Source organism: Engraulis encrasicolus, chromosome 8, assembly GCF_034702125.1.
Source record: "Engraulis encrasicolus isolate BLACKSEA-1 chromosome 8, IST_EnEncr_1.0, whole genome shotgun sequence".
NCBI lineage: Eukaryota > Metazoa > Chordata > Actinopteri > Clupeiformes > Engraulidae > Engraulis > Engraulis encrasicolus.
This window is the reverse complement of record NC_085864.1, coordinates 28,817,605-28,841,118: the sequence shown is the minus strand read 5'-3', so window position 1 is coordinate 28,841,118 and position 23,514 is coordinate 28,817,605. Positions and strand designations below refer to the sequence as shown.

At 41.4% G+C, this 23,514-nt stretch overlaps 3 protein-coding genes across 3 annotated transcripts; 1 reads left to right on the top strand and 2 right to left on the bottom strand.

The window, feature by feature from the left end:
- Positions 1-4,278: 4,278 nt before the first annotated feature.
- Positions 4,279-9,622, bottom strand: exosc5 (exosome component 5). Its single transcript, XM_063205385.1, has 6 exons — positions 9,401-9,622; positions 8,499-8,612; positions 6,291-6,412; positions 5,286-5,426; positions 4,742-4,831; positions 4,279-4,527 (listed from the first exon to the last, which is right to left on the bottom strand). The coding sequence occupies exons 1-6, from the start codon at positions 9,498-9,500 to the stop codon at positions 4,432-4,434; spliced, it is 663 nt and encodes a 220-aa protein (XP_063061455.1). The 5' UTR covers positions 9,501-9,622; the 3' UTR covers positions 4,279-4,431.
- A 690-nt stretch (positions 9,623-10,312) lies between these two features.
- On the bottom strand, positions 10,313-15,772 carry LOC134454405 (adrenodoxin-like). Its single transcript, XM_063205384.1, has 5 exons — positions 15,609-15,772; positions 14,739-14,828; positions 13,103-13,227; positions 12,010-12,139; positions 10,313-11,050 (listed from the first exon to the last, which is right to left on the bottom strand). The coding sequence occupies exons 1-5, from the start codon at positions 15,770-15,772 to the stop codon at positions 10,936-10,938; spliced, it is 624 nt and encodes a 207-aa protein (XP_063061454.1). The 3' UTR covers positions 10,313-10,935.
- Positions 15,771-23,163, top strand: bckdha (branched chain keto acid dehydrogenase E1 subunit alpha). Its single transcript, XM_063205383.1, has 8 exons — positions 15,771-15,884; positions 17,379-17,549; positions 17,843-17,929; positions 18,276-18,384; positions 18,676-18,837; positions 19,106-19,312; positions 19,837-19,978; positions 21,796-23,163. Exons 1-8 carry the CDS (start codon positions 15,771-15,773, stop codon positions 22,136-22,138), a joined length of 1,335 nt encoding a protein of 444 aa, XP_063061453.1. The 3' UTR covers positions 22,139-23,163.
- The last annotated feature ends 351 nt before the right edge of the window (positions 23,164-23,514 follow it).

Genomic DNA, 23,514 nt, shown 5'->3' with positions numbered 1-23,514 from the left:
CCAATGAGACACAAGTTAGAGAGAACAGATTTTCCCGTTTCCATTTCCCCTTCTTGTCAATGTCTGTTTATGAGACTGTTACTGTTAGCACAAGATATAACTCTCGACTGTAAATGCTTTCAAAAGATAAGACCCACTGAAGTTTTAGTGATCGAAAATCACATCATATTTTCATTTGTTCTGACCTCATGGCGGGCCAAATGTTTGCCATGCCCGGGCCAGATTTGGCCCATGAGCCTTTGTTTGGAGACCAAGGCCCTAAGACCAAGGCAATTGCCTAGTTGGTCTATTGGTAAAACTGTCTCAGACCAACTATCTTACAAATTACCTGGTTGCGTCTGTGCATTTAAAACTGGTGATGGCAATGATTTGCTTCTCTATCTAGCAAGTTAATCAGCTGTTAACAGAGAAATTAGATTACGAGAAGTTCACTCTCGTTGGTTCCCATTGTAGCCGGTAAGCTTTTGCAGTTCCTGTTGGTTGCCCAATAGAGGGCGAACGCGGGCAAGGGAAAACCCCATTGACATCCATTCAATTGCTGGCGAACGCCAACTATCGCCAATCACCGGTGAGTGAACCCCCTCTGCTGTTAATCAGCAAGTCATTCACTACCGGTAAATGACTGGACACATACATGGTAAGTAAGTAAGTAAGTATACATGGTACTCCATTACAGCTCCTGAAGCCAAGTTGCCAAGTACTGATTTAGCCATTTATCGCGCGCGCACACGCACGCACGCACGCACACACACACGCACACCATGTTTTTTGGAACAGAATTGACTTTAGACAGATCTGCATGGCTCCTACATCCCTAAGGTTTTGTTTGGAACGTGTACAGTACACTTCAATGATTGAACATTTTTATTTTTGTTTTCCACTGGCACAGATATTGCAACAGCCATGCCAGTCTAATCAAGTTAAGTTCAGTCTCAGCCTCATCTCTACAGATATTTTTAAAACAGCTTCATTACTGGCCATATGATAATAATGAATGCAGATATACTACACTGTTACAAACACTGTTGTTGATGTTATTAATAATAATAATAATAATAATAAATTGAAGTCAAAGAGGTACACAAACAATAAGGCTGGGGGGGGGGGGGCAAGCCCAGTGTTTTTCGACACTGAGGTTGGGACCCCAAGGGGTCGCCTGAAATTCAAATGGGGTCGTCTGAAATGTCTAGGTGTGAAACAAAGAATGCTGATAAATATTACTAATTATAACACAAAAAGTATTAAATATTCGGACTGAAATGCAAAGTTAGCTTTTTCTTTTCTTTTTTTTTGACCAGTAAAAAATGTGTATGGGGTCCCCAGATATTTGGGGTGTCAAAATGGGGTCCCAGTCCGAATAAAGGTTTGGAACCACTGGGCTAGCCAAAAAACATAACAATGAGGATAAAATACAACAATACTCTAGTGTTATGATGCATTCCATGATTTCCATATGTATAATATTCAAAATTTTGATATTTCCATATGACACTCACTCTCCACACTGTTTATAAACATGTACAATATTGCGCTCATTATAATAACAAGTTTGGTTTTTGTAAAAACGAATGAATCATTTACAACAATCACACTCACACACCACAAAAGAAACGTCAACGCTGATGGCAGTGAGAGGAGAACTGAACAGGTTTCTTGGAACCAGAACACAACACACACATCACCCACAAGAGCTCAATCACTTCCTACCAAAGTCTCCAGAAAAGGGCCTGACGATAAGTGCTATATAGTGCCATTAGAGGGGGCTGCCAGTGGTGTCCAGCTCCAAAAGCCATCTGTCTTCTTCTTCTCAGAGATGAAAATGAAAAAGTGACAAAAAAAGACTACATGTTCTCGCAACTTTTTAAATAAAAGGTGGAAGCACTATAGCAAGAGCTCTTGTTGTTTGACCGACACACATCCTGTATGTTTTTTTTTTTTTTAAAAGAAAAAGACAAAGGCAGCAATTCTCGCTTGCTCTTACCTGTCATGACTCTGAATATGCAGCTGCATTATTCCATGTACACGGATTACATTTGTGACACCAGAGGCTATGGGAGTCCAAGGAGACTGAGACAGCAGAGCGTGGAGAGACACTCAAGCCTCCCAAGACATTGCACACAAAGACAGACATTAACCTTTTCCAACAGACCTGCATGTCAATAGGTGGTGCTTCCAATTGTCTTGAAATCATGCTTACGTTTCCAGCCACATGCTACCTTTTCCCCTGAGTCTTTGGATGAGAAATCTGGTTTCAGCAGAGCAATCTGTGGGACGGCAAGGCCTGCAGATGGTGAATCGAGGAGACGGCTCAGCCTGTAAAAATAGCCCACAACTGTCAGATAAGCGGAGACTGAGAGCCATGTTGTCACAAGTCTGCCATCCAGGGCCCGTGGGATTTAAAGCCACTGTCAAGAAGCATGGCGACTTTGCACCTTTGTTATAGGAACTGACTGTAACTTTGTTGTTTTGTTGAGGGAAAGGGTAATTTTGCAGTGCTGAGGAGATAAAAATGTGCCAAAAGCAAAAATGTATTTGCTAAAGAATATTTCCTTTGGCTATTACGCCAAAATGTTGTGTGGTTAACAACCAAAAAAATTGCAAACTTAAAATTTCTTATTATAAATTTCATGGACTTCTCATGATATAAACTATGTGGTGTCAAATCATTGGTCAATGTTTCACCTTTATTCATTGAGGCAACCATGTGATATGATATTTTTTGAGAGCAACAGTGTAAGATTAAGGTTCAGAATGATGCTTGAGGACAACAAAAAAGGGCTGGCTGTGTGTCTGCGCTTTCAGTTGGGCTTAATTGACATGTACATCTGACAAATGTCTTGATTTCTGTGAAGCCAGTGTTTTTCTGTCCCAATAAATGTCATCTGTTACAACTGAAGTACTCCATGTTTAAGTATTTTATTGTATACCATCCTACAGCTCCCATGACTAAAAATATGTGTAAACAGAATTTTGCTTATTTTAGTATACAGTACAAAACCTGACTATATTGTGTGAGCAAAACCAAGATTCTCAACGTTCCCTAAAGTTATTATTACATACACATTTTGCTCATGCTTGCTGCATCTATACATACCAGGTCACCCTAATTTTTTGAAAAGGTTTGATTACCCATCAAGTTGGTTAAACTGGACAGATCAATGAAATCTAACCAACCTGTTTCACACATTTATTACATAGGAATAGGAGTTTTAATCCATTTTAGCCGTACCTTTGGTTTATTAGAGAATGGACGCTTTCCCCCCTCTTTTGCATGCATGAGGCTCATAGACCTCATTCGGCGGTGGCGGGAGACTGTACAGCATCTTGCCCAGCAAGTGAATCAATGTAGAACCACAACTAGCAATTATTAATGCCAAAAGGTGTCCACCCTTTTGATTAGTCAAAAGTTAAGGATACATTTTGGTCTATTTTGTGCATAGCTTTGAATAATGTTAAATGTAATTTATTGTGATGAATTGTTTAGCCATTCATTCCACACTTTTGCCGATATCAACTGGCTTATTAGTTCTATGCATTCATTTCAGAGAACAATGACACAATGAAATGAAATTTTAGACCAGAACTGAAAATGAGATGGAGCAAACTTAATTGTCAGAAAAAGTATTGTGGAAGAAAGTGTGGTGATGCCAAACTTTTGTCTGGTGGCTTTCTTTCAGACCATTGTTACAACTCTGTAAAACTACATACCACAGGCAAGAGGATGTCTCGTGAATTAACTGTGCACATACAGATGCATATTTTACCAACAACAGTTTTCAGACTGTTCATTAATTTAAATAGGTTGAAATGATTTTGCAAAATAAAACTACTCTTACGTGTACAGAGATGAACTGAAGTATTAAATGTCAACTTCCCATGTACTGTATATATCTGGAATCCTCACCTTGCAGATGTAAGCAATTTTAAAAAGCTAGCAACAACTAACTAGCTAGTAACTGACTACATCAAATCAATATTTGGGCTGACATGACTGTGTCCATTTTCATTGATTTATCTGTGAAACTGTCCACACCTTGCCATGTTCAGTTTGAAGCATTATTAACCCTTTGAGGAGTACCATCGCATATACCACGTCATTCGAACTTCGGCAAAAGTTTTGAGTTCTCACTATGGGACAAACACTGCAGAATTTGTAATGCAAAATTCCATGGGAGCTGTAGAATATTACAGAAAATTTCAAGAAGGACTGGGAAAAAACTCCCTCCTCTTCAAAGTTAAGCACATTTAAATATTACAATACAATACGCATCACAGGGGTAAAAATGTATTGGTTAAGAATTTATTGGAGAATCACACACTACAATTCCATTATTCCATTGATGAAGTATACACACATGCATAATGAAGGCATCATGAATTTACAAAATGTACAAAAGTCCCAACAAAGTAGTGAGGTCTTCTCACTTGTGATTACTGAAGCTTGGAATAGCGCCGACGCACTGAATCTCTGTAGAATTGGAAAATCCGCTCTGAGGCTCTCTGACTTAAAGCTATGGCCTCTTGAAGCTGGGGAGACAAGGAAAGAAAAGAAAAAAAAACACAATTAGTGGCAAATTACTGAACTGACAAATTCACTGTATACCTGTAGTGTACATGTTTTATATAATGTGTGTAATTTCATATAATCACAGGTATCAGATATTTAAAAGTTTGGTGTGCTTCCCACTACTGTACACAGTAGTTTAAAATGTAACAACATTACAAATGTTAACATGCGTACCTCTTGAACTGAGATGGCTCCTTTTGTTGAGGTCATCATCACTCTTTTCTCGATGCTATCAATCGCAAAGGTCATCTGAGCTCGGCTCTCCTAAAGAAAAAGGTTGAGACGCCTCAGTTAATCTCTTAACTGTAGTAGAAGTGTAAAAGTATTACATTTCAATCAAATGGGACATTAACCACTTCTTCCCTTTCTGGGGGGCATCACAAATGGAATGGGAACTGAAGTCATTATATGGATTGCACGCAGGGACGCCGACAAGGGGGGGACAAGGCGATCTTCATGACATTTTATATACAGTGGAGTATTTTTTATTAATCCTGAGGTAAATTAGGGTGTCTGACAGCTTACATAAATACACAAATACAAAACATACACAAAGACCTAATACACATTGTTGCCCATTGCAGTGAACATATAGCACACATTTCAGTACACTTGAGTATCAATTGGGTGGGGCCTTTCACATTACTTTGTACCAGGCCTGTACAAAACTGTCAGTGGCCCTGCATGCATGCAGCACACAGAAGGAAACGACCCCTACCTTCTCCTGCTGTGATGTGGGATCCGTAATGATCTGGCCCTCTGAGCTGATGACGCAGGTGATGCCACAGAAGAGACAGCTCATGGGCAGGCCGGCGTCCATCAGAGCCATGCAGGCCGCATTCAGGCAGCACGCCAGGAGCTGCACTTAGGTCAGGAAGCACAACCAGCATACCAGCTAACTATCTGCAGTGATGGGCAAACTGGATTTAGAAGCTACAATCCAGTGCCACATATTCCAAATTACCTTGTTTTACCTATTGCCTAATTGGACAGGGTCTTATGGAATACGTGGCACTGGATTGTGGTTTCTGAATCCATGTTGGTGTTGGCCATCACTGACTATCTAAACACATACCACATCATCAGTGGATATCCCAACTTGAGATAGTGATAACCCCTTTACATATGTTGTCCAATAATTCTCAAAATCAGCTCACCCTTATATCCTTATATCCTCACATGACATTTGGCTTGTGCTTTCACACAAAACGCCCTGCAGCTATTACAGGGTATTGGTTACAGTCCATGGAGCAAAATGAGGTCCATCAGTTCAGAGCCATGCAGGCCGCATTCAGGCAGCACAGCAGGAGCTGCAGTTAGGTCAGGAAGCATGACTGCACACCAGCTAGCTGAACACATAACAAATCATCAGTGGACATGCCAGCCTCAGAAAATGAAAATCCCTTTTTACATATGTTCAAAACCAGCTCATCCTTATGACAGAACATGTCAATTATGAAAAGGGTAGCTCAGACTAATCATGGATATACCCACTGGTGTTCACGTAGCTGTGAGTTTTTTTTACTTTCTCAGACAACACGTGACAACTCTATCCACGATTCCACGTTTGTCCATCATAAAGGCAAAACATGGGCATTGAGAGTCAGTATAAGAATAAAATTCAGATCTAGCAATGTTCCACTGATTTTAATCCTGTGATGGCCCATCTTCAGGATTTACCAAATTACATCTCTGGGAAACAATCCTGAATTGGAAAGGATACAGAGCCGTCATCGTGTATCTCCTGAAGGATGAGGGTGAGGGAGGATCGAGGATGAAGGGAGGACAGGAGAGCCGCCTCACACGTCTCGCGCACGCACTGCTCTCTGGCCCTCTCTGGAACACCTGGGGAGGGAGAAGACAACAGTCAAATGCATGAGGTGTGTGCGCCACCCAGTGGACAAAAGGAGAACACCATGGGGCTTTGGTGTTACGGTGTAAGCAAAAATACTGAATCAAACCAAGATATCGCAAAACACGCCCACTCAATGCAAAAGCGTGTGCTCAAGTTGGGTCTCCTAAAGGGGCGTTGTCCCCTACTTCTTCTTCTCTTTTGGAGGTGTTTGCGCAAGACGTGCGCTACCGCCATCTACAGCGCTAAGGGGACTTCATTGATTCTCAACCTCAGGACTCCGAAGGTCTCCTAACCGAAGGTCTCCTAAGGGGGCGTTCACCCGACATAAAGTGGATACCGGAAAAGAAACAAAATGACGCTTCTTCTTACATCCACTTTCTTTGGTGTAAGTCTATTGCTGGATCTCAAATGGTGCACTTGTGTACTTCAGTGTTCATGTTTCAGTGCATATGGCGAATTAGTGACGCACTAAAACATAGTGCCCAAAGTGCACAAGTGCGCCATTTGAGATCCAGCATATGTTTTAGAAATGTACTGTGTCAGAAGTATGCAAATCATTGAAAAATACGCTTGACAACCTCAGTAATCATCCAGTCTGTATGGAGACTGTATGTAGAATATGTTCTACAAACCAGATACAGCTCTTTCCAGATTCTTTCTACTGTTATTTTAAGGCTGTGTTGCCATTCTAGTTAGTATCAGTATCGGAGCAGCATAGAGGTCCTTACTTGAGTTTAGTGTGGTTGTGCAGATTGAATGTTGTCCTTTCACCAAACTATTAGTGTGATACAATGTGCATGAAGCCTTACATTTCCCTTCACTCACCACCTTTGCCTGGTAATTTTAGAATATAATAAATGTTTCCAGATTAGATTGTGGGACCCTATTAAAAATATATAAAAAATAGTATCTTTCTTGAAAAACTGCTGCCTTTTCATTCTCAGTGCAGAGCAAGTTAAAATATGCTTAATAGAAAGAGGGCTACAACAAAAATTACAAAGAGGGGGCACATCTCCAGTTACCAAAAAACTGTGTGTCAACCTACAATGACCAATTCGACATCTTGTATAAACAACTTGGTCACGCCTACAAGAAAAGGACTGGATAATTATTTGTTTAACAGTGGTACATCTTTCATGCAACTTATTGTCCACACAGCCATCCCATTCAGCTTGCCATTTGTCCTTGGTATAAGAGCAAAGCAAAGGTTTGATATCAGAGGTAGGAATTGGACATTCAGGAATGTCCTCAGTCAAGGTCTGCTTAGCAGCGCTATCTGCCTTCTCATTGCCACTGAGTCCCATATGGCCAGGAACCCAGCAAAAAAACAATGTCCAAGTTCATCTTAGTCAGGTGATCCACTTTGACAAAAATATCCACGATGAGGGGGTGATCAGTCTTTAAAAATTCCAGAGCTTGGAGGCATGATTTAGAGTCTGTACAGATCAGGAGTATTGTTCATTGGTTCATTGGTTTTTAGCTTAAGCTTCAGCTGTGAAAATAGAACTTATGGTTGGAATGTGCACGCCATGTTGATTAGAATTCACAACTACTACAGAGGACACAGCGTTTTCAGTTTAGGATCCATCAGTATAAATGGGGGCATGTAAAGGAAACCGTTGTCTTATATCAAAAAAGGAACCTTGGTAGTCATTTGGGTGAGTGTTTAATTTTTTCCCTTTGTGTAAGATCATATCAAAGCTGAAGACACCTTGTTAATTACAGCACCGTTATAGCACAATAATTATACACAATTCTCATTCAATACAACTGACAAAGGCAAAGAAGAAAAATAATACAGATAATAATTTTCTAAACAGGTTGCTGTTGATAAATAACCCTAATCAAAGCCAGATCAGAGTAGAGCTGTTGGGGCAGTTTAACTGTTGTTGAGCCAGTTCTAATTTCATCAGGAAGCTGAATCCAATTTGGCAACATAATGGCTCATCACATTGGATTGGATGCATCTCATTTAACCTTGGGCACCACCAGCAGAGGAGACGATTAAGATAATGTTAGGAGGATCTTGCCCATAATTAACAATACAGTTCTACATGTGATATATCATATCCTCACCTGGCATGCCTATTTTGGGCTGTATCAAGACCTCCAGCGTTGCACGGTCATAGATCTCCTTGCTGACCTTCACCTCTGCTGGTCCATAAACACCAGCCAAGACGTTTGTATTTCCTGTAGTGGTATAAAGGCATACAATCAGGGCTCTAAATCAACACCAGTCACCCGGCTAAATGCTGGTGAAATTTCAGTTCGGGTGGGAGCCACCGGAGGGAGGGAGGGATGGAGAGCAGAGCAGGAGCTGACATGGCGACCAGAGAGAGAGAGAGAGAGAGAGAGAGAGAGAGACAGAGAGAGAGAAGGAGAGACTAACTAGCCACTTTGACCCATTAGTGAGTGTGTGTATGGTTCGTAATACAGTATTAACATCTACTAGCCATTTTTGGCTGGTGATGAAAAAGTACATTTAGAGCCCTACATAACCAATAGACAGCAATGCACAGCATTGACAGAGATTTTTTTAGTACGAGGAACAGGAAAGAACTTTGATTTGTTAATGTTCCTCTACTCTAGTAGGCCAACTTATTGGCCTACTTGTTGGTCACATAATATACATCTGTATAGATCAGTAAAGTAGAGGAACATTAACAAATCAAAGCATCAAATCATTTTTCTAGAGATATGGTAATAATAACTAGCGGTAAATGTGACCTGGCCTCAACTGTTGTTAAATTTCTTGTTTTGGTGTGCTGCCTATGTTGTTGTTTACTCTCCAAACGCGTGCGATTACTCTTATCATTAACCAATGTGCAGTAAGTAATCATTTGGTGTACTATGAAGAATATCATCACTTAATCTCTCTGTGCTGCATGGGTGATAGAAGACAACTGTTGACAAACTATGTGGGAAGTCTACATGATGCTACATCACCCCCTCATGGCCCAAGCTGCATCTTTGATTACCTTGAATGAATGTTGCTGAACCGTCGGGTCTGGAAAGAAGATTCTGCTCGCATCCAAACTCTCTCGTAGAGGGGTTGAATTCTGGTTCACTTAAATCCATATTTACTAATTGCTCCGTTAATATAAAACGACTCACACTTCAACAACTGTAAGCACGCAGTGACGCAGACTTCAACACGACTTCCGGGTTACAAGACCGGCGACAACCATGTCAAACTAAAAGCACGCACTAAACTTTGTCAAACTAAAAGCCGAAAAACATTATGGCGTGTCATCATCTCATCAAGTGCATATTTGAACGACTTGAAATACACTAGACCAAACATTGGTGTTGCGCAGTTTGTTTACCATGCAGAATGCCTATAATCAAATCCTGCACATAGACTCTGTTCTGCTCCTGTAATAAAGGCCAAAGATGATTCAACAAATTAGTCTAATGGTGTGTAATACTATTTGCAACCAAGTTTTGCCCCTTTAAAGCTTTGGGTTTGTTTTTCAATTGTACAACAGATTATAGTTTATATTAAATGTGGAAAAGTCAAATATTTGTCTCTAATTTTTTTTCTACATCAGAAAAAAACTTGCATTTCAACAAGGGGTGTGTCTTTATAGCCACTGCTGTACTATTTGTGGAATTCCATTAACATCCCTGTCCCTGTGTAGGCTAGCCTCTACTAGTGTGTCTTCAGCAGACCATTTTTTATAGGCTGAAGTAGGAGATCAAAGTTTGCCAGACATCTGTGTTATCCAATTGCCTTTTTATATCTTCCTAAAATACTTAAGAACAATTAAAAAATGTAACAACATAGCACAGGTTTGCTCTTCAGCAAATATGCTCCATTATTCAAGCACACAAGATTAGTTTACACCAAATTACTCATACTTCATTCAAACTCTGAAAATTGGTTCACCTTGGAAAATGTGTTTATTAAGTGTTTCAAGGAATTGGGTTTACGTGAGGTGAAGGGAATTTCTTGGTGACAAAGAACAGCACAAGATTAACTCTGAAAAGTAATCGCATTTCAGGCTTTCCAGTGGCAAGACTATGATGGCGGTATGCATTCAGTAGGCCTATATGCCTATGTGTGCAAATAAGCTTAGACACCAGCATATGCTTACATAGCCTATAGGCACGTATACCACAAAAAAAACCTTGAAAAAGCTTTCCAGAGGATGCATGTGTTTGTACATTGTTTTTTTTCTCAGAGAACTTTGTCAAAGTAAGTTCATATAAGCTACACTTTTCATCAGCCATGAAGAGTCTTTCTTTTCAGTTAGGCCTTTAGAAATGTGTTCCTTTTCTTCAACAAATTTCTGAATAGAGTGTGTTTTGGGGCAAGAGAAAGATCTCTGTGAATGCTGGATGGTATTTCAAAAGGATAATCAATCAATTAAAAGCAAAAGAGGCTAAATTAATTCATTCATCAATCCATGAATTCTTCTATCTGCAATATAATCAGCAGCGCCAGAGCAGTTTCCTGTGGGGCTGTTGGTTTGTAGGAGAACTCATAGAGCTTGACGATCAGGAAATGGTTTCAGGAGGAGGACCCAGTCTTGTTCATCTGTCGGATGTCATTGACACCGTCGGGCACGCGCACAGTCATCCCGTTCAACTCCTTAGTCAAGCACACTTGGCAACCCAGACGAGACCTGGAAGCATCAATGAAAGTTTGGAGGAGAATGGCAACCCAGCATTGTCAAGTATTGTATATGGCCAAAAAACCTTACATATTATGCCTTTTCATGATACATATAAATATGCAAAAATCCATGTAGTCTGCCATATGCCCTATACCAACCAAACAACACATAGCAGTACACATGTATATCTCAGTGTCACATTCCAACAATAGGAGGATCAACCTAGCTACTTCAACCCCCTCATCACCCTCCATGTAGATTCAAAAGCATGCCCTAATACAGGAGTGGGCAATTATTTTGGCCCGAGGGCCGCATTGGGTTCAGAATATTGACCGAAGGGCCGGATGCCACAGACAACTTGCACATGTCAATGATAAAACATAGATGACGCAACTTGGCAGTAATGATATTCCTGCACATTGTAATTAAATGTATTTAGAAGCATATGTATTTGGTTAGTCTTAAATTTGCAAGACTCTTGATTTAGGTAGCATTTTAAGAATATTGAGTAACCGTTTGAATTTGTATTTAAAAGTTGTCTTTCTTGTAATGACTCTGGGGGCCACATGAAATGGCTCAGGGGCCCGCATGTGGCCCCCGGGCCTGGGTTTGCCCACATCTGCCCTAATATGTGTCTAGAGCCGAATGCACAGGCGGCGTCAGGGACAGATCACGATGGCCAGGGCCCCCTGGGCAACAGGCTGCTGTGGGGCCCTCCAGAAGGGAAATTTCACGAAAAATCTTCACATGACAGTGTCATAATAATGAACTAGAAATTAAGGATAACATGTCTACCAACTGTACTTAACACGATGGATGAATTTTTGAATATTGCATCTTGTCACAATTTTTCACTTTTGGGCAATCGGAGGCCCCCTGGAAGGTGGGGTCCCCTAGGGTGCAGCCATATCTATCCTGTGCATTAACCCGGTCCTGGGAGGTGTGCATAATATGTGGTTGCTTCTCACGTCTCTGTGAGTCCAGAGGACAGGTCCAGTAGGTCCATTTCCTCATCAGTGATGCTGTCCAGCTGCTGGTAGACGGAGTCTTCAAGGACCAGATGACATGTGGAGCAGGCCAATGTTCCTTCGCATGCACCTAGGTAGGATTATATAAAGTACTGGAAAAATCGCAAGAAGTGCAGGTAGTACCCTACCAAAATATTACTTTGGTAAAAATTCCAAATGTTCGACCAAAATACTACTTAAAGGTACACTGTGCAAGATTTTTAGTTGTTTATTTCCAGAATTATTGCTACCCATTCACTAATGTTACCTTTTTCATGAATACTTACCACCACCATCAAATTCTAAGTACATTCATTGTATTCATTATGACTGGGAAAATTGCACTTTTCATACACCTTCTCCATGGTCCGCCATTTTGAATTTCCAAAAGTAGACATTTTTAGCTGCAAAAATGAATGTACTTGGGCCATACTAGAAAATATAAGTTTATTACTTAGTAAATGTTCATGAAAAGATCAAATTTGGCAACCCAGATCCAATGAGCAGTATAGTTGCAGTACCTTTTATGACCATTTCCTGCACAAAGTACCTTTAATATGGAATGTCTTATAGTTTAATATTACAAGTAATACACAACTGCACTGAAAGCCTACTATATTCAAATAATTAAGAAGGGCCTATAATAAGTTCATGAATCTGGCAATGAAATAAATTATAATCAAAGGCAGTCAGAATTCAGGAGTGGCTAGCAGTTTATACAAAGAAAGCCATATCTGGCAGCTCAAATCATGAAAGCATGCTTGGCAATTGTTGTTCTTGTAATATATTGTGGTTGAGTAAAAGTATGCAATTACTTTCAAAAATGTAGCTAAGTAAAAGTGAAAGTCATCAGAATGTTTTAAAGTCAAGTAAAATGCAAAGTCTTCCAAAATATACGTTCAATATTGAAGTATTTTTACTTTGTTAGTGTGTGTGTGTGTGTGTGTGTGTGTGTGTGTGTGTGTGTGTGTGTGTGTGTGTGTGTGTGCGTGCGTGTGTGTGTGCGTGCGTATGTGTGTGTGTGTGTGTGTCTGTGTGTGTGTGTGTGTCATACCAAAGCCATCGATGTCTAGTTTCTGATCAACAACAACTTTCAGCAGTGAGTCCCCTACATGACCCTTGACTTTGAGTCTTTCTCCATCACGACCTACAAAGGTAACTGCTACTTTTTCGGCAGACCTGCAGAAATTAGACAATTGAAGGTACCAATTTTAGCAATTTTACTAAAATATAGGCCCTAGAATTTTACTAAAATATATATCCAGGGGTCAATTTCTTTCATTTAATTTACTTTGTTGGTTCCAAATTTCAATGCAATTTCCCATTGGCAACTACCCAAGTTGCTAACTGCTATCAACTATGCTTTCGAGAAACGCACCCCTGGGTTGAAGCTGGGATTAACTATGTGGGATTACTGCTGAAAATCAGGATTACTAGGTTTGCTAAAAAGTGATTAACGCCTTTCCTGTCACCAAAATTGTAACTTAATGGTCATGTCTTAATCTGTTACTTAAGGTTCTCGGCTATGACATAGTAGTGTTGTTATGAGTAAAGCATCAGCAAATAGTGATAGGCATGCCGGCGACACCATCTGCACAAAGAGGCTACACATACATTTGCAGTGTGTATAGGGTGTCTATAATTTCACTGTGTATATACGATCAGGACTCTAAATTAACTTTATTCATCACCAGCCAAAATGGCTAGAAGATGTTAATCTTACCAGCCAAGCACACACTCACCAAGGGGTCAAAGTGGCTAGTAAGTTGGTATTTTCTAGCGCTTGGCAGGTGTTAATTTAGAGCCCTGTTACGATGCATGCAAAATGATCAGTGTGCAGGCGTTTTTTCAAGTTGTCTGATGAGTGACCCATGGGCCATCTCTGACGCATCTGCCAGCTGAGGTGTGCGGAAAGAAATATAAGTTAAAGGTGTCTATAATGTGGACATTCAATTGGCACAAGAGCTCCACATATGTGCTATAGAATGGACAGAGAGTGGAGAGTGAGTAAACACAGATGCATTTTCTCTGTGCTGAAATTCACAGTTGCTGTGATACGACCATATACTGATATTTTGGGTGACTCCTTTCAGTTTTCAGGCTATGTGAATACTTGACTACTACAGAATAATACAAGCCTCTTATTTATTGTAGATGGGCCCATCGACGGGCATAGTCACTCTTTGTCTAAACACTCATCTACATAACAACATTGATACATATGACAATGCAAAGTGTCTTAAATTACAGATTAAGATTTGGTCATTGCCATTTTGGTGACAATAAGGTTCTAACAGTGTATCTGTGCAAAGGGGTTAATGAAAGGCAGTTTCCATTTTTCCTGGAAGGAAAGTTGAAAGGATTACCAACTGCAATACTGCACTGCAGTATTTTCAAATATCCTCTTTTTCTTTGTTTACCCTAATCCACTTGGTATGTAGGTTTAGACAAGAACACAGAGCCTGTTAAGTGTGACTGAGGAGCAGAAATGTATGTCTTCTCAACGAAGGCCTTCTAGTCATTGTCAACATTGTCAGTTCCACACTTGACTGACTTCAAATTTTAGTTATTTAACTGCAATGACAGGTGTAGCATTTGGGTATATGGATAGCTACATTATCTCTCTCTAAGAACAACTCTGTAATAACAAATGGCCATAGTCAGGTCTGTTAAATGATGCATAATCCTACCTCAAAGAATGTGCAGTTGTCAGGCTTCGAAAACTGCAGTTCAGCTGATGCACTGATGGCAGGCTCCTAGTTGGACCAAGTGAGGTTGTACTAGTGAGACACAGGAGTCTATAGGTTAGTCCAGAGAATACTCGAGTTGCAATCGATGACATGGTGTATCAGAGAATGTGTATGCAGCAGGTCTGCCTTCAGAGGTAGTGTGTGGCACTATCATTGCTCTCAAAGGGAAACTCGCCCTCTATCGAGGAGTGTAAATTCAGTGCTGACGCAAACCTTTATCCAGGATATCAGGGTGTTTGCTGGAACTACTTCATGTGACTGAGACCATCCAACCATTACAGAAGTTGTAGAATTATATAATACGCGGTTAAAATGGAGCTCCTCTGATTAGCTTTGTTTATTTAGCTGTGCCCACTATTTTCTATTTCATAAAACTTGGCCATTAGCCTACAATTTGGTAACAACAGCCTTGGTTCTGAATGAATGTATGATGTAATAAACAAGCTTTGTCAAATTTAATAAAAAATATTCATTAATATTTCCAACTCCCTAACCATTACACCACAGCTTGTTTGTGGATGTTTTTTTCTCCACATTTGGAAAAATTCCATTCCCTGTGCAGAAGAACTCATTTTCATCTTTTCACATCCCCAGCCCTGTCCAAGCACTGGCATACTCACCAGCAGGGGGCACATGGGGTTGTGTGACTACACCGCACAGACCTACAGTAGCCTAGGCCTACATACTAGGCCATTTAACCTTTTCACCACCCCCACCCCCAACCCCCCAAAAAACAAACAAACTCAAACAAAAAACCCCAAAACAAAACAACAAACAAACACATTCATACACATTCCAACACAGACTTACATTAAATGTTTGTACTGTAGGTTATGTATGTGCACACAGAGAGGCTCTGCTCTGTGTGGACTACACACACCCGATGATGCCCTCTGTCGGCTAGTCCTGTGGCTAGAGATTTTTAGTAGCCTGCCCACATTGTAGCCTGGCTCCCTGCACTCCTTTGGAAACATGGCGGCGGTCAGAGGTGTAGGAAGACTTTTTAGGATTGGATGCTATGCTACCCGGCAGGCTCCAGCCCTGACAGCATCCAGATTCGTCCAACAAAGGCAGTTTCGTGTAAATGTGAGTGTTATCTCTCAGATGTGCAAATCCACCTGCCACCTGATCATGCAGAAAACCAAAACACAGTCGTGTACGTCAGCTAACAGCAGGCAAACATATTAGCACGCTAGTGTTCGCTCCGCTTGCAGATTTTATGCAATTGTGGTCATTTTAGAAACACGCTGATGCATATGCTACTGTACAGCATATGGGATAATACCATGTCGGTGAAGTAAATGGCATTAGTATTATTGACACTACTACGCAGTATGTGGGTTAGCATGTGTTTAGCTAAAGTTGGAGAGGGTCAAAACGTACGGTTAACCCATGTGGGTCCAGTTCCCCACAAACTTGGTATCAATGTCAACTTTTCGAATAGTTTGTAATTATTTTAGTGCTAGCAGCTACATGTCTAATATAATGTTGCTGTACTTGGATAATACGTTCAGTGTTCATAGCAGCATTGTTGCATTAGCATTGTATTTGTTATCACCATCGCAAAAACCTGTCGGCAGTTCCTTGTAATGTGATTGGTCGACGGTGGGGGCGTTCAATATGAGGAACAGAACTGCAGCAGCCTTGGTTGAGGGGACTAGAGGCATTTGGCCCATTTAATAACCATAATCTCCAGTGTATAACCAGAGGTCAGACAGCACCCTAGTTGATCCACTTTCCTCTAGAATAAATTCTATCTGAAATAAGCAAGCCTATCGTCAGTATTAGAGGAGTTTACCTGGCTGATGCTTTTGTTGTTTACTGTAAAACAATGCCTGGACCTGACCTTCTCATGCCAGACCTCGGAATGCAGGCAGACCAGAGTTGGATGCCGCTATTACCAGAGAGAATACAGGAAGATAATCTTTCTATCTCTATTACCAAAGTGTTTTATAAGTCCTCGGTACTAGCAGGCTATACAGTTGCAGTTATATATATTTTTAATCAACATGGTGCAACATGGCAGCACCAGACCAATTCAAGGCCCTCATGCAGGCACAGGGGCCCTGAAGCCCAAGCCTCTTTAGATTCATTTTCATATTGCGTTACAATCACACTCGAGAATCCCAAATCTTTGCCAGGGGTGGAGTCATTATCCGTCCCTTCCTTAATGTTGTGCACTGGTGCATCCACATAATTTAGTGACTGGACAGGCAGACACCCAGGTTACCTGTAATATTTGACCTTGATTGAATTGATGTAGAAAGTACAGTTGGCAACTCTAATCCAATCTCTGGCTTTCTCAATCTGTCTGCCGTTTGCCAGAAAGATTGGAAAAGAAGGGATTAGAAAAGAAGACATGTTCACAATGGTTAGATTATTATATTTTATGGCAGAACCTGTCTTTTCGATGAAGACGAGCCAAAGAGGAATTGTTTTTTTAAAGAAGCTGTGCCGTCATACTACTCATACTGTTGGTATTATGATCAGTTGTGTTCAGTATGTTTGAATCATGTAACAGGGTAGTGTCATATTCTCATCTCTGCACCTAAATATCTGCAATTGATGTTGATGTTGTAGGGGGTCCAGTGTCAAGAGGAAGCTGCTTCGGATAAGCCTCAGTTCCCTGGGGCCTCCGCCGAGTTTGTGGATCACTTGGAGTTCATCCAGCCCAACGTCATCTCCGGAATCCCCATCTACAGAGTGATGGACCGGGCTGGACAGATCATCAACCCCTCTGAGGACCCGCAGGTTGGTAAACAGCAGTGACGGACGGGGATACTTGGATTTATTAATCACAAACAATTCAGTGCTACATGTTCCAAAGGAACTGGTTTTACTGGATTGTACATGATGAATTCAGTTTGCCCATCACTGGAAAGCATGATGCAGTCGCTGACCTGACCTACAGTAGGGCTGTGCAATATATCAAATTTATATTGTGATATCAATATTGCTATCAAACAATATCAAATTTCATGATATCGAATCGAATAATGCTAGGACTTCCTTGATTTGTTTTAAGAATGAGTTTTACATTTCAGCTGTCAAAAGAGACCGTCTTGAACTTCTATCAGAAGATGACATTACTAAACACCATGGATCGAATCCTGTATGAGTCTCAGAGACAAGTAAGTATTTGAAGAGCTTTGTTGCTGAATGACGTATATCCATTTTGGAACGTTTTGGGAAATGTACATTTTTGTATTGGACATTGCATTGCAAAATGCATTTTATATACATTTAAAAACTGTGTTCTCAAAAATTTGAATGGTAAGAATACACACATAGATGATGGTAAAATTGATTACTCGTCTACAATAAAAAAAACGCAAAATTTAAAACAATGGTTTCATTTCAGTTCAGGGATTCAAGAAAACCAGTATTTTTCAATATTCCCAATATTCTTTCCAAGTGCAGCAATACGGTAAAATTTGGAACCGAAATAGTAAACTTTTTACATACTTTTTTGTTTAGGGTCGTATTTCATTCTACATGACTAACTATGGTGAGGAAGGAACTCATATTGGCAGTGCGGCCGCGTTGGATGCCAGTGACCTTGTCTTTGGCCAATATCGTGAAGCAGGTGAGAAGTCAAATACTTGTGCTCCTTGAACACAAGATGAAACGGCTAACAGAATATGCCAAAGTACCTTCAATGGACAAGTTTTAGTAAATGTAGACCTGTTACCTGTCCTGTCTTGCACTTTATGTCAGTCTGTAAAATGTCACTCTTGTATATGTCTATGTCCTGGCATGGTATAGAGAGAAAATGTAATTTAATTTTCCTTCTATGACTTGTGCATATGAAGAAAGTGACAATAAAAGCTGACTTGACTTGACTTAACTTTGGTTGTTCTTTGTGTGTGTGTGGCAGGAGTGCTTATGTACCGTGGGTTTCCACTGGACCTGTTCATGGCACAGTGCTATGCTAACGCAGACGACCTCGGCAAAGGCAGACAGATGCCTGTCCACTATGGTAGCAAAGACCTGAACTTCGTCACCATTTCCTCTCCTCTGGCAACACAGATCCCACAAGGTAACTTCCTGGGTAGATGGATAGAGTTGAAACAGAGGTTTGCATCTGTATGCCCCAGTACTTTTGGTATAGCTGTGTAAACACTCTCCATGCAAACACACTGCTGTTCTGCAACTACAAGGACGATGTAGAATGTTTGAATGTTTGTTCAGCCATTTTCCATGATGAGACTTGTGTCAATCTGGCCACTGTTTTATCATGCACCAGCCTGTGAAGAGTGTTTGAATGTGGAGCTGACCTGTGGTGTGTATATTCCTGTTGCCTCCAGCTGCCGGTGCTGCCTATGCCCTGAAGAGGGAGAATGCCAACCGTGCCGTCATCTGCTACTTTGGAGAGGGAGCCGCCAGCGAGGGTGACGCCCACGCCGGCTTCAACTTCTCCGCCACGCTGGAGTGCCCGCTCATCTTCTTCTGCCGCAACAACGGCTACGCCATCTCCACGCCCACCAACGAGCAGTATCGAGGCGATGGCATCGGTGAGGCAGCTATTTTATTGTTTTTTCGTATGCTGATATTTGCAAGACTTTTTCGTCACATGCCATCTGGAGGTGACCGTATATGAACATATTCTCCATTTTGGCCTTTTTCCATCTCTGACTTTCAAAAAGGGTTATATCCATCGGACTGATAGCCAGATTTGGCAGTAGCAATGTGGACATTAGCTTTAGTATAAACCCTTGATCCAACTCTATGATTTGTTATTGCTAAATCCTGACAAATAACTTGGAAGGGAGATGGGGGGGAAAGAAGGCTATTTCACAGGGGGCACTGTGGTTCAATTATCTAGGGTGCTGTGCCATTACAGTGGGAATCCTGGTCCGGTTAAAGCCCAGGGTCATTTCCCGATCCTTCTTCATCTCTCTCCCCACTCGTTTCCTGTCTGTATCTCTGACTGTCCTGTCTGAAAGGAGCAAAGTAAAAAAAGACCTATTTATTTCCCATTGTGGAGTGATCCTTATGGCGAACGTGAATGTTTTCCCTCTTCTCCTCCACCTACTAGCTGCGCGAGGGCCTGGATATGGGATGATGTCCATCCGTGTGGATGGCAATGACGTCTTTGCCGTTTACAACGCCACCAAGGAGGCTCGCCGGAGGGCTGTCGCAGAGAACCAGCCCTTCCTCATAGAGGCTATGACGTACAGGTACATAATAAGTGTTTGCTACTGTTACACCTGTGATTCACTATTGTTGCGTCAAAACGTATCAAACATATCCAGTTCATTTCCACTGGAATGCGACCTGATGTCATTGCCATACTTGCAAAGGCGGATGGGATTCCAGCACGCCTAGTCCTGGAAAGAGCTTCGGCATCCCCATACATGTATACTGACAATCAAACAATGGCTATTGGAGACACATTCCGGTGAGATACATTGATGTAATGCAATAATGAACACAGGCGTCAGTGCGACCAAAACCATAATTAATTATGACATTTGTACATTACATTATTATCGGGGTGTGGAGGTCAGGAGGACCTTTTTTGACTCTAGAATTTGCGCACTGCGTCGAAACATCAGTCATTATGTTAATAATGATAATATTATAATGATATAATAAAATAACTAAAAAGTATCTGAGTGCTCCAGTCATCCCTGGCCTAGTCTTTCTGAAGTAGACCAGTTTGCTTTTCATGGTCTATCATCCTGGACTGGAAGCACCAAGAAGAATAGAGCACAAGTGACTTCCCTTTTCCAGGTCAGGAGGACATTAGAAAGAGCCCTCCAGGATGGGTGTGTAGTTTTGGAATTGTGTCAGGGACGAGAGGTCAACATATCGCATTACGTCTGTTTTATAACCTTATTTGAGAGGGAAGTGGACATGGCAATCCGTCAGCATGTCAACTCTATAGATAGAAATACAAATTAAGTAAAAAAGGGGTTTATTCAGTAATTTCAACTGGAGAAATTGACAATCAGTTAATTTGGTGTAGGAATTTGGTCAGGAAGCTTCGTGGATGTGCAAGGACGTTCTTTGACGTCATGAAAGTAGTTCAGAGAAGTCAGTGGCTATGAAGGATTGCTCACCTTCAGGGGGGTGATGGCCCTCAAGGAACATTCCAAACCTCGATGTGGAAATTTCACATTTGTCCTCATCAGTTTTGACCCACTCTTATGAAACATGGCCTCCTGCTACAAACTGTGTAAGCGGCTTCTATCACAGACATGGAAGACATGGAACTGGTCTTCTGCAGAAAGTCACACACAGGTGTTGATAGTGTGACGTGTTGTAATCAACTGGTGTTACAGAAGTGTGGCATAGAGGAATCACAAGCAGTTATGTAATTAATTATAGAGATGCACCGGATCCTGATTTTTAGGATCCTGCCGGATACCGGATCCACTGCTTAAGATCCTGCCGGATCCGGAACCGGATACCGGATCCTACGAAAGGGTTGAAACACATAGCCTACTCGCACACGTGGGCCCTTATCATCACGTTTGCTCAAACTATTTTGACTGAAAAGCCTCGGCTACCGGATCCTGGATCCTGGAACCGGATCCGTATCCTGTGAAAAAACGTATTATCCTGCCGGATCCGGAACCGGAACCGGATCCGGTGCATCTCTAATTAATTATAAGAGATAAAATGCAAGTATATGACGACCTTCAGTAACTTGGCTTGTGACTATCTCCAAAATGTGAAGGTCCAAACAGAAGGTTACTTGTTGAAAGTGGTAGTCTGAATGATCCAAGGCACACTGATCTGAGTGAAAAAAGTTAAAAATGGATAATGCCTATGCTTTTCGACTGCAATCAGTCTTCATCAGGGCAAACCTGACGGCCTGGTTTCTCTTTGTCCCTTTTTCTAAAATCGTTCACCATAGCAGCACACTGATCTGAGTGAAAAAAGTTTAAAATCCTTAATTTTAATGGATAATGCCTACACGTTTCAACTGCAATCAGTCTTCATCAGGGCAAACCTGACGACATGGTTTCTCTTTGTCCCCTTTTTCTAGAATCGGTCACCACAGCACCAGCGACGACAGCTCGGCGTACCGCTCGGTGGACGAGGTGAACTACTGGGACAAGCAGGACCACCCCATCTCCCGCCTGCGCCACTACATGTCGGCGCGCGCCTGGTGGGGCGAGGACGAGGAGCGCGCCTGGAGGAAGCAGTCCCGCAAGCTGGTCATGGAGGCCTTCGAGAAGGCCGAGAAGCGCCTCAAGCCCAAGCCCGACCTGCTCTTCGAAGACGTCTACCAGGAAATGACCCCGAACCTGGAGAAGCAGAAGGAGGCCATGTGGAGGCACGTGCAGCAGTACAAGGAGCATTACCCCATGGACCTGTACGACAAATAAAACGAAACGGTGCGATGACGACGTTGTGTGAAACATCATCAGGGACTGACTGACGTGTGTGGGGTTGCAATACTGTAGTGATTTATTATGTGTGTGAGTGGTGTGTGTGCGTATGCCGGTGTGTTGTAGCATTATGAGAGATGCTTTGACCAGATGCTGAAAATGGAAAGGGTTTTTTTCCACCAGGGGCCTCTATGACACTGTATTTTAGTGCCTTGAAACACGTTGAAAGTTTTCTCTTAATTTTTCTCTTTTTTTTGTAAATTCGTCATGAATTAACTTCCGAAACTGAGCAGATTTAGATGCCTGGTTGTGTCTTCCTTGTGTACTGAACCTTTCCTCCATCTTATGCAATCTGCATAGCAAGTAGAAGTGCTACAGTCGTGTTTGGGAGTAGTAAAGTTGTTTTCGCTGTTACGTAAATGCTGTGGTCTTCATCAAATTTACGGTATGAGGTATTCCTCTTGCTCTTGGCTGTGTTTGTAACCTTATTCCAAGTTTGTATTGCTGATCTACTAGAGACAGAGACAGTTGTATTGTTCTACTACAAGAGACAGAAACTCCTTTTATTCTTTGTAACAAAACTCCTCACCTTTATCATTGATATCCTGCTAATTCCTCATTCTTCAACCAGTTACTGAAGCGATGGATGGAGTATTTTTTTTTCATGGGGTTCAATTTCCTCTTTCCCTGTACTTCAGATGTATGAATTCAAACAAAAGCTCCTTGCTCCAACAGAACAGTTTTGGCTTGCTAGACTGTCATTCAACACTGTAAACCCATACACTAAAAGCAGTGTCTGTAATGCTGCTGTGTATACTTTTAACATGCTTGTATTAGTAGTACCCATTCCTGTTTCTTTGTAGTTTGCTGTACTTTCTGTTCGGGCAAGGGGTATTTGTGAACTCAGAATATCTTTGGCCTTTGTGGTCAAATTGGTTGCTGAAACCAGTACACATTACTGGAGGAATGTAGTCTTGGTGGGTTTTTAAACATGCCTCTAAATAAATGACATTCAGAATGAATTTTGGTTGTAAGAGTTGCTAAAGCTTTCCTTTTTTGTATAAAATCTGCATGCACATCTGTTACAGTGATGATTTGCAGCCATTTCTAAAAGGCACAAATTAGTACTTATTTATTTATTTATAGTGATTGTTCATAAGAGTAAGAGAGTATACCATGGCCTTAACGGTAGGGCACTTGTTCACTATGTGGGCGACTCGGGTACTTTTGCCGGTCCTTCCTCGCTTTCTCCTTCCCACTCCCCACTTGCTTTCTGTCGCCATCTTCACTACACTATCATAAAGTTCAAAAGGCAAAAAAAAACCTTAAAAAAAAAAAGAGTAAGAGTATGCACATCCCACCTTTCTGATACC

Bases quoted from the DNA above. Each gene is read 5' to 3' on its own strand.
- exosc5 (XM_063205385.1), bottom strand. From the start codon at position 9,500: ATGGATTTAAGTGAACCAGAATTCAACCCCTCTACGAGAGAGTTTGGA. The intron at 6,413-8,498 runs GTGAGGATATGA...CTCCCTCCCCAG, and splicing joins GCCCAAAATAGGCATGCCAG to GTGTTCCAGAGAGGGCCAGA. The intron at 4,832-5,285 runs GTAGGGGTCGTT...CTTTTTCTTTAG, and splicing joins CCACATCACAGCAGGAGAAG to GAGAGCCGAGCTCAGATGAC.
- bckdha (XM_063205383.1), top strand. From the start codon at position 15,771: ATGGCGGCGGTCAGAGGTGTAGGAAGACTTTTTAGGATTGGATGCTAT. The intron at 15,885-17,378 runs GTGAGTGTTATC...TTGATGTTGTAG, and splicing joins AAAGGCAGTTTCGTGTAAAT to GGGGTCCAGTGTCAAGAGGA. The intron at 18,385-18,675 runs GTGAGAAGTCAA...TGTGTGTGGCAG, and splicing joins TGGCCAATATCGTGAAGCAG to GAGTGCTTATGTACCGTGGG.
- LOC134454405 (XM_063205384.1), bottom strand. From the start codon at position 15,772: ATGTTTCCAAAGGAGTGCAGGGAGCCAGGCTACAATGTGGGCAGGCTA. The intron at 13,228-14,738 runs GTAGGATTATGC...TAATTTCTGCAG, and splicing joins ACAACTGCACATTCTTTGAG to GTCTGCCGAAAAAGTAGCAG. The intron at 11,051-12,009 runs GTGAGAAGCAAC...TGATGCTTCCAG, and splicing joins TCCTCTGGACTCACAGAGAC to GTCTCGTCTGGGTTGCCAAG.